General features: G+C 49.0%; 4 protein-coding genes across 4 annotated transcripts; 1 reads left to right on the plus strand and 3 right to left on the minus strand.

Annotated features, from left to right (window-relative positions):
* Positions 1–2,197: 2,197 nt before the first annotated feature.
* Positions 2,198–3,202, minus strand: EURHEDRAFT_357003 (uncharacterized protein). The gene is made up of 3 exons (XM_040778466.1): positions 2,935–3,202; positions 2,611–2,813; positions 2,198–2,525 (listed from the first exon to the last, which is right to left on the minus strand). Exons 1-3 carry the CDS (start codon positions 3,085–3,087, stop codon positions 2,333–2,335), a joined length of 549 nt encoding a protein of 182 aa, XP_040640298.1. The 5' UTR covers positions 3,088–3,202; the 3' UTR covers positions 2,198–2,332.
* A 116-nt stretch (positions 3,203–3,318) lies between these two features.
* On the minus strand, positions 3,319–4,338 carry EURHEDRAFT_453176 (3' exoribonuclease family protein; the record flags this gene model as incomplete). Its single annotated transcript, XM_040784101.1, has 2 exons — positions 3,319–4,139; positions 4,203–4,338. The coding sequence occupies 2 exons, from the start codon at positions 4,336–4,338 to the stop codon at positions 3,319–3,321; spliced, it is 957 nt and encodes a 318-aa protein (XP_040640299.1).
* A 1,353-nt stretch (positions 4,339–5,691) lies between these two features.
* EURHEDRAFT_411118 (phosphatidylethanolamine N-methyltransferase) lies at positions 5,692–9,525 on the minus strand. The gene is made up of 4 exons (XM_040781527.1): positions 9,033–9,525; positions 6,347–8,933; positions 6,203–6,293; positions 5,692–6,144 (listed from the first exon to the last, which is right to left on the minus strand). Exons 1-4 carry the CDS (start codon positions 9,202–9,204, stop codon positions 6,088–6,090), a joined length of 2,907 nt encoding a protein of 968 aa, XP_040640300.1. The 5' UTR covers positions 9,205–9,525; the 3' UTR covers positions 5,692–6,087.
* A 1,581-nt stretch (positions 9,526–11,106) lies between these two features.
* Positions 11,107–12,187, plus strand: nbp35 (Fe-S cluster-binding ATPase; the record flags this gene model as incomplete). Its single annotated transcript, XM_040780103.1, has 2 exons — positions 11,107–11,191; positions 11,241–12,187. The coding sequence occupies 2 exons, from the start codon at positions 11,107–11,109 to the stop codon at positions 12,185–12,187; spliced, it is 1,032 nt and encodes a 343-aa protein (XP_040640301.1).
* Between the last annotated feature and the right edge of the window lie 819 nt (positions 12,188–13,006).

A 13,006-nucleotide genomic window follows, 5' to 3' on the forward strand; every position in this document is an offset into this window, starting at 1 on the left:
CGGACTGAGTCCCGGGCCGTCTCCCGCGGTAAAATTACCGTAAACGCTACTGCCGATGTCATCGGCTTTGTTCCCCTGAAACACTCACACGAGTCATTCCTCTTTACGACTAATTCACCCCATCTCAGCGTTGAACTATTGATCAATTCTCTGGCCCGTCTGTTCCATACAGACGGGACGAACTGTTAGATTTTCGTCAATCCTACGGAGTACAACCGGATACTAGTCGGATGGGGCAGACTATCCACGGAGAATCACCGGGAGTAAAGAAGTACGGAACACCAGAATAGTATTATCCATATCCCCATTTGAGGATGGATAGTCAAGTCTGAAGATTGGAGTTTATGGCACAGCTGACAGCCGTGACAGGACATTGGTCCGTTCACAGTGATGGGTTGTTATGCGAGTCAGTACGCCTCACTACTGTGACCGGCTGTCCCGAAATGTTATTCTTTGCGATAACTTCCATGGGATGCGCAAAAAACAAAAATGCATAATAAACGTTCCATTCGTCCATTTGCCCATCATGGAGTCAAGTAAACTGGGCTCAAATCCCTTTAATTCTATTTGTGGACGCCGCGAATCCGGAATCTCGACCAACAGATCCTAATCGCCGCGCCTTATTACCGGGCCAGCTTTTAGGACTTGGTCTATTTGGTACTAGAGCGAAGCAATGCTTGCTCTGATCTATTTACGATATCCGAAACCCCGGGACGTGCCCTGTCAGCTACGTACGCACTCCGTCCGTACTATTATAAGACCAAAAAGGGAGGATAAACAGGCCCGCGGAAGACCGGAGCAGTGCCAAATGCCATTGATTTGGAGACTGATTGATATTTTGGGTTCCATATCGTATGCTCTTTCTCTATTTGGTTAGTGCAAATGTGACTTGGCCTTTGCGCCTTTGTGTCTGGCGCTACTATCACAGTTGACAGTGACATCCTCGAACTATGGTTCGTAACGGCCTACTCTGAACTCTGTTCAAACTGCCTGAGTATAGGGTACGAATAGGCGATGCAGATGCGACTCGCGTATCTGTATCCCTGTAGAGTTTGTCTTTGACATTTAACGCACGGCAGATCACGAACAAAGAGCACAGGTAATCTTACAGGGATACCCTGCTCGGAACCGTTATTGACAATAAATACTCCGTACGGAGCAAGTACTTGTAGAGCAACGTGCTAAGAAAAGATTCTTGCGATACAAAGCATGGCGGGATAGGTTGGCACATCCCCCTTATTGATCTCACCCATCCTTGCCGCGAAAAATATGCATTGGATTGCTCGATCTGCACATGGTCATGCCGCAGAATACGATAAAAAGTGTCCGATTTTATTATGCGTACTCATACATCATCTTTGAAATATTCCGTCGATCCCGTAAACCATAGCAGACACGTCTTCCTCCATCTCACCCCCGGATCCAGACACCCTCTTCCGCTTTTTCCCTTTGTCCATCGTAGCGGGGCTAGAGGTGGGCTCAGCCAGCATAGACAGCCCAGAGTATAGTGACGACAAAGAAGGCAAAGAGGGCCTGGGTGTCTGCGTCTGTGGCTCGTTCGCTCCAGAGGCGTCTGGGCCATACGGCGTAGGCAATGTCGGAGTTCTGATTGGAAAGAAGAAGTCTGGTCGGGAGAAAAGTCTGTCATTAAGCGAAGTTGGGCCGGCGCCTTGGTCTACGACGCCAAAGAAGCATCTGAGACTGGTTATGTCGAGAATCACAGGTCCGTCCTCGATCTGACTCGGGATCTGGTTGGGGAGTTGGGGAGTTTGAGGTGTCATCACGGATGTGAGGCTGGTGGCAGCGGAAAATGTGGCAGCGCTTGGACGGAAATAATTCATGGCGGGAACGGTTGGAGGACGAGTTATTTGAGGGCCAGAGATTGCTCCAGAGGCTGGAATGGTGCTGGGAGGGATGGTGTTTAAAGAGCCAACGTTTGGAGGTTGGGCATTTGGGGGGCCAGCAGGGTTGGTGAGACGTGGAAGGGGCAGGTTGAGGGTCTGACCAGCTCTTATGGGTGCCAACTTGACGCTTTCTGGAACCTGTCCAGCCTCCGACTTCATTGTGGGATTATTGACGGCCTTGGTAGCATTGGTGTGGCCAGTTCTCTGATGACCAGCATTCAAAGAAACGTTGGAAGGTGCAACCCTCGAGGCACTAATATTCGCGATGGAAGGACCAACAATAGAAGGTTGGACACTGGGGCGACTGGTGCTCGGATAACCGCCGCTGGGAGGGCGAGTACTGGCTTGCGAAGCGACCGCATTAGAAGGTTCAGTGTTGGGACGACCAGCCCCAGGAGCAGGCTGACTTGAAGCTGAAGATACTTGCTTCAACGAGCCAGCATTCCGATAACCAGTCTCCGTAATACCAACTTTGGAAGTACCAACACTAGAAGAGCCAGCCTTTGAACTACCAGTAACAGGAGTACTGACACGCGAAGGACCAGCGTTGGATGCATTGGCGTTGGAAGCGCCAGATTTCGAAGCACCGGGCCTAGATAATCCAACAGCCAAGGAATCACCCTTCGCCGAAGCAACATGAGAAGCCTCATCATCAGCATCTTCCTCATCATATTTTTCACCATCGTGTTCTTCATCATCTTCGTACTCAGCGTCTTCAACAGTTTCCTTTCGACGACGAACAGCAAGCCCAAGGATGTTCGTGGGACCAGCACTCTCGCGTCGATCGTTGGACCTTTCCATGTAATTGTTGTAGACTGCGTCTTCAATGGCTCGTCTCAGTTCTCTGAAGCATTCAAGGGCTTCTTCGCGATTTAACTGGAAATCGTTTCCGAGGAGATTGAAGTCGATCTGAGGCAGTCGAAACAGTTAGTATAGAATATAAGGCACTGGTATATCATGCTTCTGATGGTCATTCGGCAGCAGAGACACGTCTTATCGTCCTGAGTGACGGAAACTAGGATAGACCTACCTTCGTGTAGTTCGAGTGCTGGATAGCTCTCCAAAGAAAGACAAGGTTGTCATCGATAGTGACAGGATAAACTGGTGGTGGCATGAGGGGTCCCTTTTTCTTCTGAGTCCTATAGAGTAGGGACCTGAGCCTCTCTTGGGTGTAGTCGGACATCTTGAAGAAAAGGAGGGAACAGGATCAAGAAAGTTAAGGATGTTATGTGTAAGAATATAAAACGTGGGATCGTTGATGTGCAATTTGAAAATATTGATGTTGTGTATATGTGTGTTTTCATTCAGTGAAAGGGCTGCTGCTGTGCTGCCATTCACTGTTTTCCCTTTTAGGGTTAACCCAGACAAGGCAGAATTTGATGACATTATATTCTCATTATTTGACATTAGAACCTCACCCCATAGCCTGACGGATGAACCGCTCTGCGGACTCCTTGACTGCTTCTGTCAGAACCGTATGAGCTCCTCGAGCCGCATCCACCGCGCCGTCTATTAGAGCCTCGTGCCCAACACGCTGGTCACCATCACCTAACGACGCCTTTGAACTATCACCCTTAAGCCAAAGCTCCGTAATCTCGTCCCGCCCAGGCATGTACGCCACCACGCAAGCAGATTGGATCGACTGGTGTTCTGCCGGGTCCGCATCCAATATCAACTTTGGCCCTTCCTCGTCCTTCGTCGAATCGTCAGAAACAAGAGCTGCCACACCACCCGCTACCAGGTCAAGACAATCAATACGCGCGTCCGCGATAGCAGCAGATGCAGCCGTAACACAGCCAGCCAGAACGTTCATCATACCCCAGGACGCATCGTGCGAATCTGCCGCATCACCCCACCAACGATCGTCCTCCGCTTCTAGTACCGTGATCGTGATATCCAAACCACTCTTTGGCCATCGTTCGGCGACAATCACACCGCGTAGCGCAGTTTCCAAGTGTACGCCAAGATCACGTTCGCCCGTGTCGCGGATATGGCCCTTTCTCTTGCGGGCGGCAAATGGGGCGTACTTGACATGTGTTGTAAGAACGATATTTGGCGAAAATGTAGCAGATCGTGGAAGAGGTTTGGGACCGTGGACTGTGCAGGCCAGTTTTAGGGAAGACGACGAAGGAATCAAGGATTGAGGAGACGAGTGCGCAGCGGCGAGAGAGGCTGATGGCTCAAATTCAACATAACTGGAGCCGGAGGCCGTAGGAATAATACCGGTTTTCAGAACTGGATTGGAAAAGCCCGTTAGTACGGTGACTCTGTTTCAATGGGAAGAATATATATCCTTACATATCTTGCGTAGCTCATTCGACTGCCTTTGGCGTTTTGGTCTTTCTGTCGCAGCGCCTGGTGCGGTTTTAATGGAAGAGGCAAAAACAGCAGGTCGCGTGCCGCTGGGAGGTCCATTGATTCTTCGTCTGTCCATATTGCAGTAATATATCTTAAATCCACCAGGAGGGCTTTAGGAATGACGAGCAAAAGGGTCGTCGTCAAGTCCATAAACGGAAATCTTGGAGGGTTGTTTGCAATGTTTGGTTGACACTAGGCGGTGAAGCGCTCTTTTTCTTCGCTTCGCTTGTTGATTTTTCTTTCCCACTTTTCTCTCCTTTAAATGCAGAGCTTCGACTTGCTTTCTGTCAACATTCCTTCTTATGATGCAGGATTTTGCTATTTTGATGATCTTTCAATTGATTCGGTACTAAAATATTGTAATGTGAGTCTTTCCCTATGCTCCCCACGAACACACCTGTCTGCATGATTGAAATCTATCCAAACTCTGTTCCGGCGACGCAAGATGAGCCATGAACAAAACATGCATCACCATCTGAAGACTCTTCGAGCTTTTATTGCACTTCTTCGTACTCAATTGCTTGTTTGTGCACTGCTAACGTGCTATCAGACAGTGTAGACATTTTAATCGTCACTAGCTTCGATAGAAAGCGGATGGGTATGTTCTTTTCCCTCTCTTTTTTTCCCCTCGTTCCCCCCTACGAGTCGTGCCACCTGTGATGAAAAAAATTTTTCAGTTCTGCTTCTGTAAATTTATTGAAGATAACAAAATCTTACCAAACCTTCTGATCTCGACTCTTCTCATTGTCATTTACCATCTCGAGTTTTGAAAAAGAAACTAACAGCGAGACAGTATTCAGTGTGTTTGGTACCAATCAGCTCAAATTATCCAATAATCAAGAGGTAAGAGAGCATGCGCCACTCAAAGCACAGCAGTGCCCTACCCATCGCGTTCCCTTTTTATGATGACAACGAGTCAATCCATTCAATGATCTCTTCGGAGAACCGCCCCTCGAGCAACGCACCGCGCTGCAATCCAGATGAGATGAAATTTGGCCCAGCGATCCATCTTCTTCCTCCCTCATACCATACCTATGGCTTTCTTTTAATTGCTTAAGGGATGATTGGTTGTGGAGTGTTCGAGGTTGGGCTCAGTCGTTGGTACGTTTCGTCTTGACTGCTTTGTGTTGCGGTTTGCTACGCTTGACTTGTGTCGATAACGCTTCTTTGGGTGCTTGTCCGTTTTGGGCGACATGTCGAGGAAGTGGAGTCGGCAGGGGAAGGGATGAATTACCCGGCTTGGCTGATTTGCCTCGTTTATTTCTTTTTGGGAGATAATGAGGCATTCGTGCTCCGTGTCACGCTTTAACCTGTTACATTTGGTAGCATGTGCTGACGTTTTATTTTATAGTAGGGATACCATTTGCTCGCTTTTATAAGTCGCATCTGGGCATCTTAGCCCTAGTTAAAAATGTTAATGAATAATTCTTCCGACTTTATTTCAATATCTTGATCGAATTGCTTCTTGTATATGTATAGCAGAACAAAAGGCCCAACCTCCCACCATCTTGGATATCGATCTATTTCCACCCTCGTGTAGTCTTCTCTCGTCTAATCATCATCGTAATCTTTGTATCATTTTCTATCTCTAATAGACCTTTTTCTTTTTCTTTGGGGCCGAACCAGCAGACAGATATCCATATCAGAACATAGAAGGGAAAAATAAGTTAAAAGCAGTTATAAAGCAAAGACCATGAGCAATCCGGGGTCAATCGAAAATAAAAAATGGTATAACAATCAGGCTGCTGTCGTAGCTCTCATCTCATAAGCATAAGCGGTGGGAGTGCGGGGGATAAGAAAAGGATCGTAAAAGGTTGTTCGGTGTTTATATTTTCTCCTCAGTCGGGGTTGTGGCACCGTTCCTCGACATGCTGTAGGGGGCCTGTTGAAGAATGGATGTTAGCCTCACCACGAATATACATAAACAAGGAGTTGCATACCAAGACTCGCTTTGCGTTGCATACACGCCATGCTAGGTTGCGGACGTTTCCATCGGCCTGGACGACTTCTGGGGCCAGCTCGATACCGAAGCTGTGAACTTGGTTAGCTTTGCTAGAACTGTCATAGAAAGGCCGAAAACTCACGTTTGATGCACGGCGAAAACGACCCGCTTGGCGAATTTACCATCCCGTTCAACGAGACCGCCAAACGACTCATCCACACCCTCAGGAGCAATCTCAGGATCCCGATCGAAACAATTGCGGACAATAGGCAATAGAGCAGATTCCACCGATATCTCGGCCAGGGCCGGGTTCTGCGAGAGCATGTCCTCCTCGTTGAACCGGCGGATCCGGATCTCGAATGGGCGAGAGATGGCCATGACATTGTGCTTGCCGTTGTGGTGATACCGGAACTCAAAGACACCCTGTGTCCAGAAGAGCTTGTCTCCCGAGAAGACAACTTCACCGGTTGCATACTCACGACCGTTCTCGTGACGCTGGACCTCGTCACTTGTGACAATTCCCTTCTCGCATGTCGAGTTGTCGTAGTGGCCCTGGTTAATAGCCACCCAGCGACCTTGAGACGAGACACGAGTGACTTCGCGAGACGTGTTGTCAGTGACTCTGTAGAGACCAATCCAGTCCTTTTTGTTGTGTTTGAGAGGAGCAGTCCACCTGATCTTAACCGGGGCACCATATTCAAACACCAAGTTCTTGAGGTCGCCGCGACGGTCCAAAGGCATCCGGGCGTTGGCTCCTTCACGACCGCTGGGTTGGTCGGGCTCATCGATAGATGACGTGTTAGTGCTTTCAATCTCCAGTGAATAGTCGTGTAGGTCATAACCGGCCAAGTCAGCATCAATCCGCGTGATGGTCACACGGGCCGGGTACTTCTGGAACAAAGCAGTGGTGTCCTTGACAAAAGTGTTAACACCGGCTGCGAGCTTGGGACGAGCAGACTCAAGAAGTTCTTCGACAAATTCAAACGATTCATCAAAAATCTTGTCGACACTTCCATGCAGCTGCTGGAGAGAAGGAGGCAAGGACCGCTTTAAACTCTTTACCAGACCAGCATCGCGACGCAGGCTCTGGCCATACAGCTTCTGCATGTGTGGGCGTTCTACAAATTGAATGAATGCCAGACTCAGGATATGACTCAACAAAGCGAGGAAAGTGATGGCGGCGCTGTTAGTGATCAAGACCGCGCCCCAGACGCCTGCGAGACCCAGCACACGCTCAGGGTTGTTCAAGAAGCGATAGATTCCATCGTAGGTCAACTTGGAGGATGCATTGAAGAAGAAGTCTCCATAGAACCAACCAAATTCCCCGAGCGACTCGTAGATGCTGACATTAGTCCAGACCTGCAAAGCGACAAGACCCGCGCCCACGACGTGCCGCAGGAGAACTAGACCGTATCCCCAATCAGCAGGGAAGGTATAAAGTTTCCATACGGCAGCAATGAAGCTAGCGTAGCACATAATCATGCTCAGGTGGTAGGTGCCCTTCCACTGGCTCCAAGCCTCGTGCGGGCTTTCGCCATACTTGACAAAATGCCGGGTCCACCCTTTACTATTAGATTGACGGTTGAGCAAGCACCCAATACCGATAGAAAACCAGATACGCCATATAGCCGCGTTTGCGACGAAGAGGAACTGATATCCTGGTGTTGAAGGCGTCAATATAGCCAGAGCGAATACGAGAAACTGTACGAGCATCACAGAGGCATCTGTGTTCCGGTGCAGATCCAAATTGTGGGGACCGAGTAGGTTGTGGACTGACTCCGGTGGAGCGCTGGGGTCCAATGGCGCTTGGGGCACAGATTCATCGACAGAGGTTGGCGCAATGGGGGAGTCTGATCGGTGGGACGCAACTGCGGAGACCGAGTCCTGTTCAATTGCGCGCTTGCGAGGCGGCGGTGGGTTGTACGTCCTGTCGATATGAGGGTTCTCGACCAGGACCAGAAAGGCGAATTGTGCTGCATGGGCGATAATAGAGATGAACAGAACTTTGTAGCTTGCGGCCATCAACGAAATACCGTAGAAGCCAGCGTAGCCGACGGAATACATGGGGTGTGGGGCCATCTCGAAGACGCCATCAAAGGTCAACTCTCCCTCAAGGAGGTAGAAGAAATCACCCCAGTACCAAGCATAGTCTTTTACCACACGATGGGCATCTAATTTGACCCAGAGGTTAAACAGGACCAAGATGATACCTGCAGACCAGCGGAGGGTGCTCATGAGAATACTCTCGCTGGTGGGGTGGTGACTACAAGCTATCGCAAAGAGGCAGTAAGATGTAAAGTCGCACATCAAGATCAAGTCCACCAGGCGTCTGAAGACAAGCCAAGTATTGTACTCAATGGGAGCTTTGTCGAAGGAGTAATCGGCCCTGATCTTGGTCTCCAACTCTCGCTTGAAGAGGTCGTACACCTGAGGGCAAGGATTCTTGCCGGTCGCTGGGTTGACGAAGACCTTCGTCTTCTCCGCCCACCGGACCAAGGTGTTATGGTGCGATTGGTTGTGAAGGAGCCAACCTATCCCAACGTTATAACCTGCACGCCAGAACAAATAGACTGCGGCGAAGACGGGAACTCTGGCTCCTGCGGGGAGTTGCCAAAGCAGTAGGACGTGCGCCCCAAGAATGGCCAGCACAACCAGATCGGACAGGTTCTTAGGCTCCGAGGGTGACAGAAGCTGAGAAACCATGTCATGAGTCTCTGGAACCGTAAACACTGCGACACGTGATTCCCATTAGCCAGCGTGTTACTGGTGTAGCCACGCAAGGCATGGTTGCAACCATTCTAGAATGTAGAATAAAACATTGAACATACCAGTGCCACCCGGAGTTCTCCCAAAGGCCTTCCCAGTCTTTTCCTTGGGTTCTAATTCCCCTGTGGCCGTTAAGGCCTCAGTGGTGGTAGCAGGATTAGGTTGAGAGATGACGTTTCTCTCGCGGAGCCCATCATGTTCTTGATGGGTGCCTGTTGAAAGGCCACGATCCATAGCGGTTAAAGCTGTGGAAGCAAGAGGCTTTTAAAAAGAAAAGATGGAAGTGTGAGTGAAGAGAAAGGAAGAAGAAAAAGAGGGAAAAAAAAAAGAAGGGAAAAGGGAAGAGGAAGAGAGCAACAGAAGCATGTGACAGTTGGCTTTCAGGGTCCAATGAGAGGCCTGAGCTCTGAGATCATTGGATACCTTTCCCTCAACAAAAATAACTTGAGTTCTTGACAAGACGTTGACGTAGAGAAAAGAAAGAAAAAGAAAAGAGATGAGATTCCAGCAAGAAATGAGAGGGTATTTATGTTGAGGCTTTTCTTCGCTTCATTTCACACACTCTGAGTCTCTGCCTCTAATAACGACTCTTGACTCTCCTCCCTCTCTCTCAGTCTCTCTGGGGCTCGTTTCTCCGGTGGAGTCCCGTGCACGCTGGGGGAACGGAATTAGAGGCGGGAGTTAGCATTGACCAATGACGCGGACAGTCGACGATTGACCAGCGAATCAGGCCGAAGGAGACAGAACATCTATTGTCACGTCGTTACAACTACAGCGTCACTGTTATTCCAGCAGTTACACCACTTTTATGATAATATGCTACTCCAATATCGTGCAGTTATTACAATTTCATTTACCACGAAATTAACTGACTATGAACGGTTTCCCTCATCCGGGTCGAATCTGAATGCCTCGACCATTCCTAAAATACATTACCATACTCATACGTAGCGGTAACTGCGGATATCTCTCTGAACCTGCGCGACTATTATTGGCCAATAGGCCTAGTACTAACCGAGAGCGGGCTAACACTGCACGTCGGAGGAGTCGCTCAATGCGTATCCGTAAAGTAGTAGAAGGACTGGGCTGGACTGGACTGGATTCATAGGCGATGCTCGAACATGTCCTGAATAGATGAGATGATTGAGGGGTAGCTATTTAGCGTGTACGTATTTTTATGCACAAAGTATGCGCTCAGTCAATCTTTCATTAATTTCAATTGAAGATGCATGAGAGGGGGGCCTGACGTCCATTCCGAGAAGTGTTGTGGTGACATTCTCCGGCATTGGCTGGAAGAAAAGCCGGTGACATCAGTACTTAATTCTCGAGTACTCCGTACTGTCCACGCCGTATTGTGTAGAGGTGCAATACTAGTAGAAGAATAGCATTATACTTCTCTGTGCAAAAGTAAACAACGAAGGCCTAGCACCAACTGATCCAGGCCCTACCTCGACAATACCCCTCGATGCAGGCACATACCAGGAACTTGATTCCGAAGAAGCACATGAATATAGTACATGGTCAAAACGAGGGAAACTGGTTGCGTTGGGGCCACAGCCCCAGTAATGATATCAAAGGGATCTTCATCGGGATTCTGGTATCAGAACCCGGAGCTTATGTGGACAAAAATCATAACTAATATTGGTAATATTAATGGGAATATCAATGTCGGAATAACGTTATTCAACTCATTTCAACAAGAGAACAATGCACATGCTCAACTACCCTAGTCTAGCGCCATTGCACCACGGATAATAGATAGTCCATGGAATACACCCTGGTACGTCGCACAGGATTTCCTGCAAAAGATAATACATGTGCATTAAGGCGCCATTAAAGGTGGTCATAGCAGCTGCATTATCAAAATGGGCCGGCATAGCAGAGAAACGTAGACTATACGGAGTAGCATTTGTACCTAGAGTGCAGAAAACAGTATCTTATCGCGGCCTCCGACACCGCTCTCCTCCCCTCCAATCGCCACCGGACTTTTTGTCATCCCGAGAAATGCGGCGTGATGCTTATCAAGCACTCTTCGCCATCGTCTATCAAATCCGTCGACAGTAGCTATTGAGGTCTTTCTTTGTTACTGTTATCAAATCCGTGTATTATTTTATTTACAGCGGAAGAGTCAACAAAATGGCACCCTCATTCGAGGAGCCAACGGCTGAATACTTCGCAGCGCCGTCAAAAATGGCGCCGAATCTGGTGGCTCCCGAACCAGGTATGTCGTTTGCGACAGCGTCTATAATAAAACTGCTAACACAGAGCAGAACATTGTCCAGGCCCCGAGTCCGAAAAGGCAGGCCAAGGGGATGCCTGCGCCGGCTGCCCTAACCAATCCATCTGTGCTTCCGCGCCCAAAGGCCCCGATCCAGACATCCCGATAATCGCCGAACGTCTTTCGCAAATCCGACACAAGATCCTAGTCCTTTCTGGTAAAGGCGGTGTCGGAAAGTCGACCTTTTCTTCTCTCTTGGCCCATGCTTTCGCGGCAAATCCCGACTCGACAGTAGGAATCATGGATACCGACATTTGTGGACCGTCAGTTCCCAAGATGATGGGAGTTGAGGCGGAAACGATTCATGTCAGTAACGCGGGTTGGAGTCCAGTTTGGGTGACGGATAATCTGGGAGCCATGAGTGTGCAGTTCATGTTGCCTAACCGGGATGACGCGGTCATTTGGAGAGGTCCCAAGAAGAACGGGCTTATCAAACAGTTCCTGAAGGATGTGGACTGGGGCGAGTTGGATTATCTGATTGTGGATACACCTCCAGGTACTTCAGACGAGCATCTGTCGGTGAATTCGCTCCTTAAGGAGTCTGGTGTTGACGGGGCCGTGGTGGTGACCACTCCCCAGGAGGTATCATTGCTGGATGTCCGCAAAGAAATTGACTTCTGTCGCAAAGCCGGCATCCGTGTTCTGGGCTTGGTAGAGAATATGTCGGGATTTGTTTGTCCAAAGTGCACCCACGAGTCTCAGATTTACCGAGCCACCACCGGAGGCGGTCGACGACTCGCAAAGAAGATGGGCATTCCCTTTTTGGGGGCGGTTCCTCTGGACCCCCGGGTTGGCATGGCCTGTGATTATGGCGAGAGCTTTGTGGACAATTTCCCGGATAGTCCGGCGTCGCAGGCGATCAAACAGGTCGTGCGCTCGGTCGGTCAGCTGATCGGAGAAGACCCAGATCAGGTTCTGCCTGAAGATATGGTTGAGTGATGGAGCCGTTATCGTTTCATTTTGTCGGTTTTCTTGGATGCATCTCAAGGCGTTGTTTTTTCTTTGCCGATTCTGGCGTTTTTGGACTTAGAACATATTTTTGATACCAGCGATATTACTGCTACGAATGAATGGACGTGCAACTGGAATTATCCAAGTGCAAATGAAATCAAGAATCCGTCCACTGCACTGTCCAACGGCCGCTATATGGACCTGTCGATCACCTCCCGCAATTTACCCCTATGGAAGCATTGCGGCGTCCAGCAGTGCCATTTTAGCGACATTTATTCGATGTCGACTTTGAGATAGACTGTCATTCTAACATAGAGTATTTTTACAGTATGCTAGATTTATGACTTGTGCATTATTTGTGCACGAATCATGATTTACCGCTTGTTCTGAATCTGAAACAATGCCCCTATCATCTAATTGTCCCGCCATCATCGGCTCTCCTCCTCCTTAAACATGTCAAATCGAGCTGTTGCAGCGCCTAGACTGGGACTGTTTCACCAATATAGCCCCAAACCACCCTGATTGGTGCCATGGCTTCTGATTTCCCTTCGTTAACGCCGTCTGCGACACCCAGCGGCTGTCATTGCTGTAGTTTCAATCTCTGCAACAGGCGTTGGCGACAATCCTCTGTATCAGAAAGATGACTACCGTTTCTTTCCTCCAACAGACAGTCGGGAATTGCTGGATCTGTCTTCCCTAACTTTGCGGATCTGAGGAGGCTAAGGTGGGCCGTTTTGCTACACAATGTGCAAAGCAATTCATATTGAAGGAGCAACAAGATATCGCCATTCTATTAAGTGGCTTTGG

This window comes from Aspergillus ruber (assembly GCF_000600275.1).
Source record: "Aspergillus ruber CBS 135680 unplaced genomic scaffold scaffold00008, whole genome shotgun sequence".
NCBI lineage: Eukaryota > Fungi > Ascomycota > Eurotiomycetes > Eurotiales > Aspergillaceae > Aspergillus > Aspergillus ruber.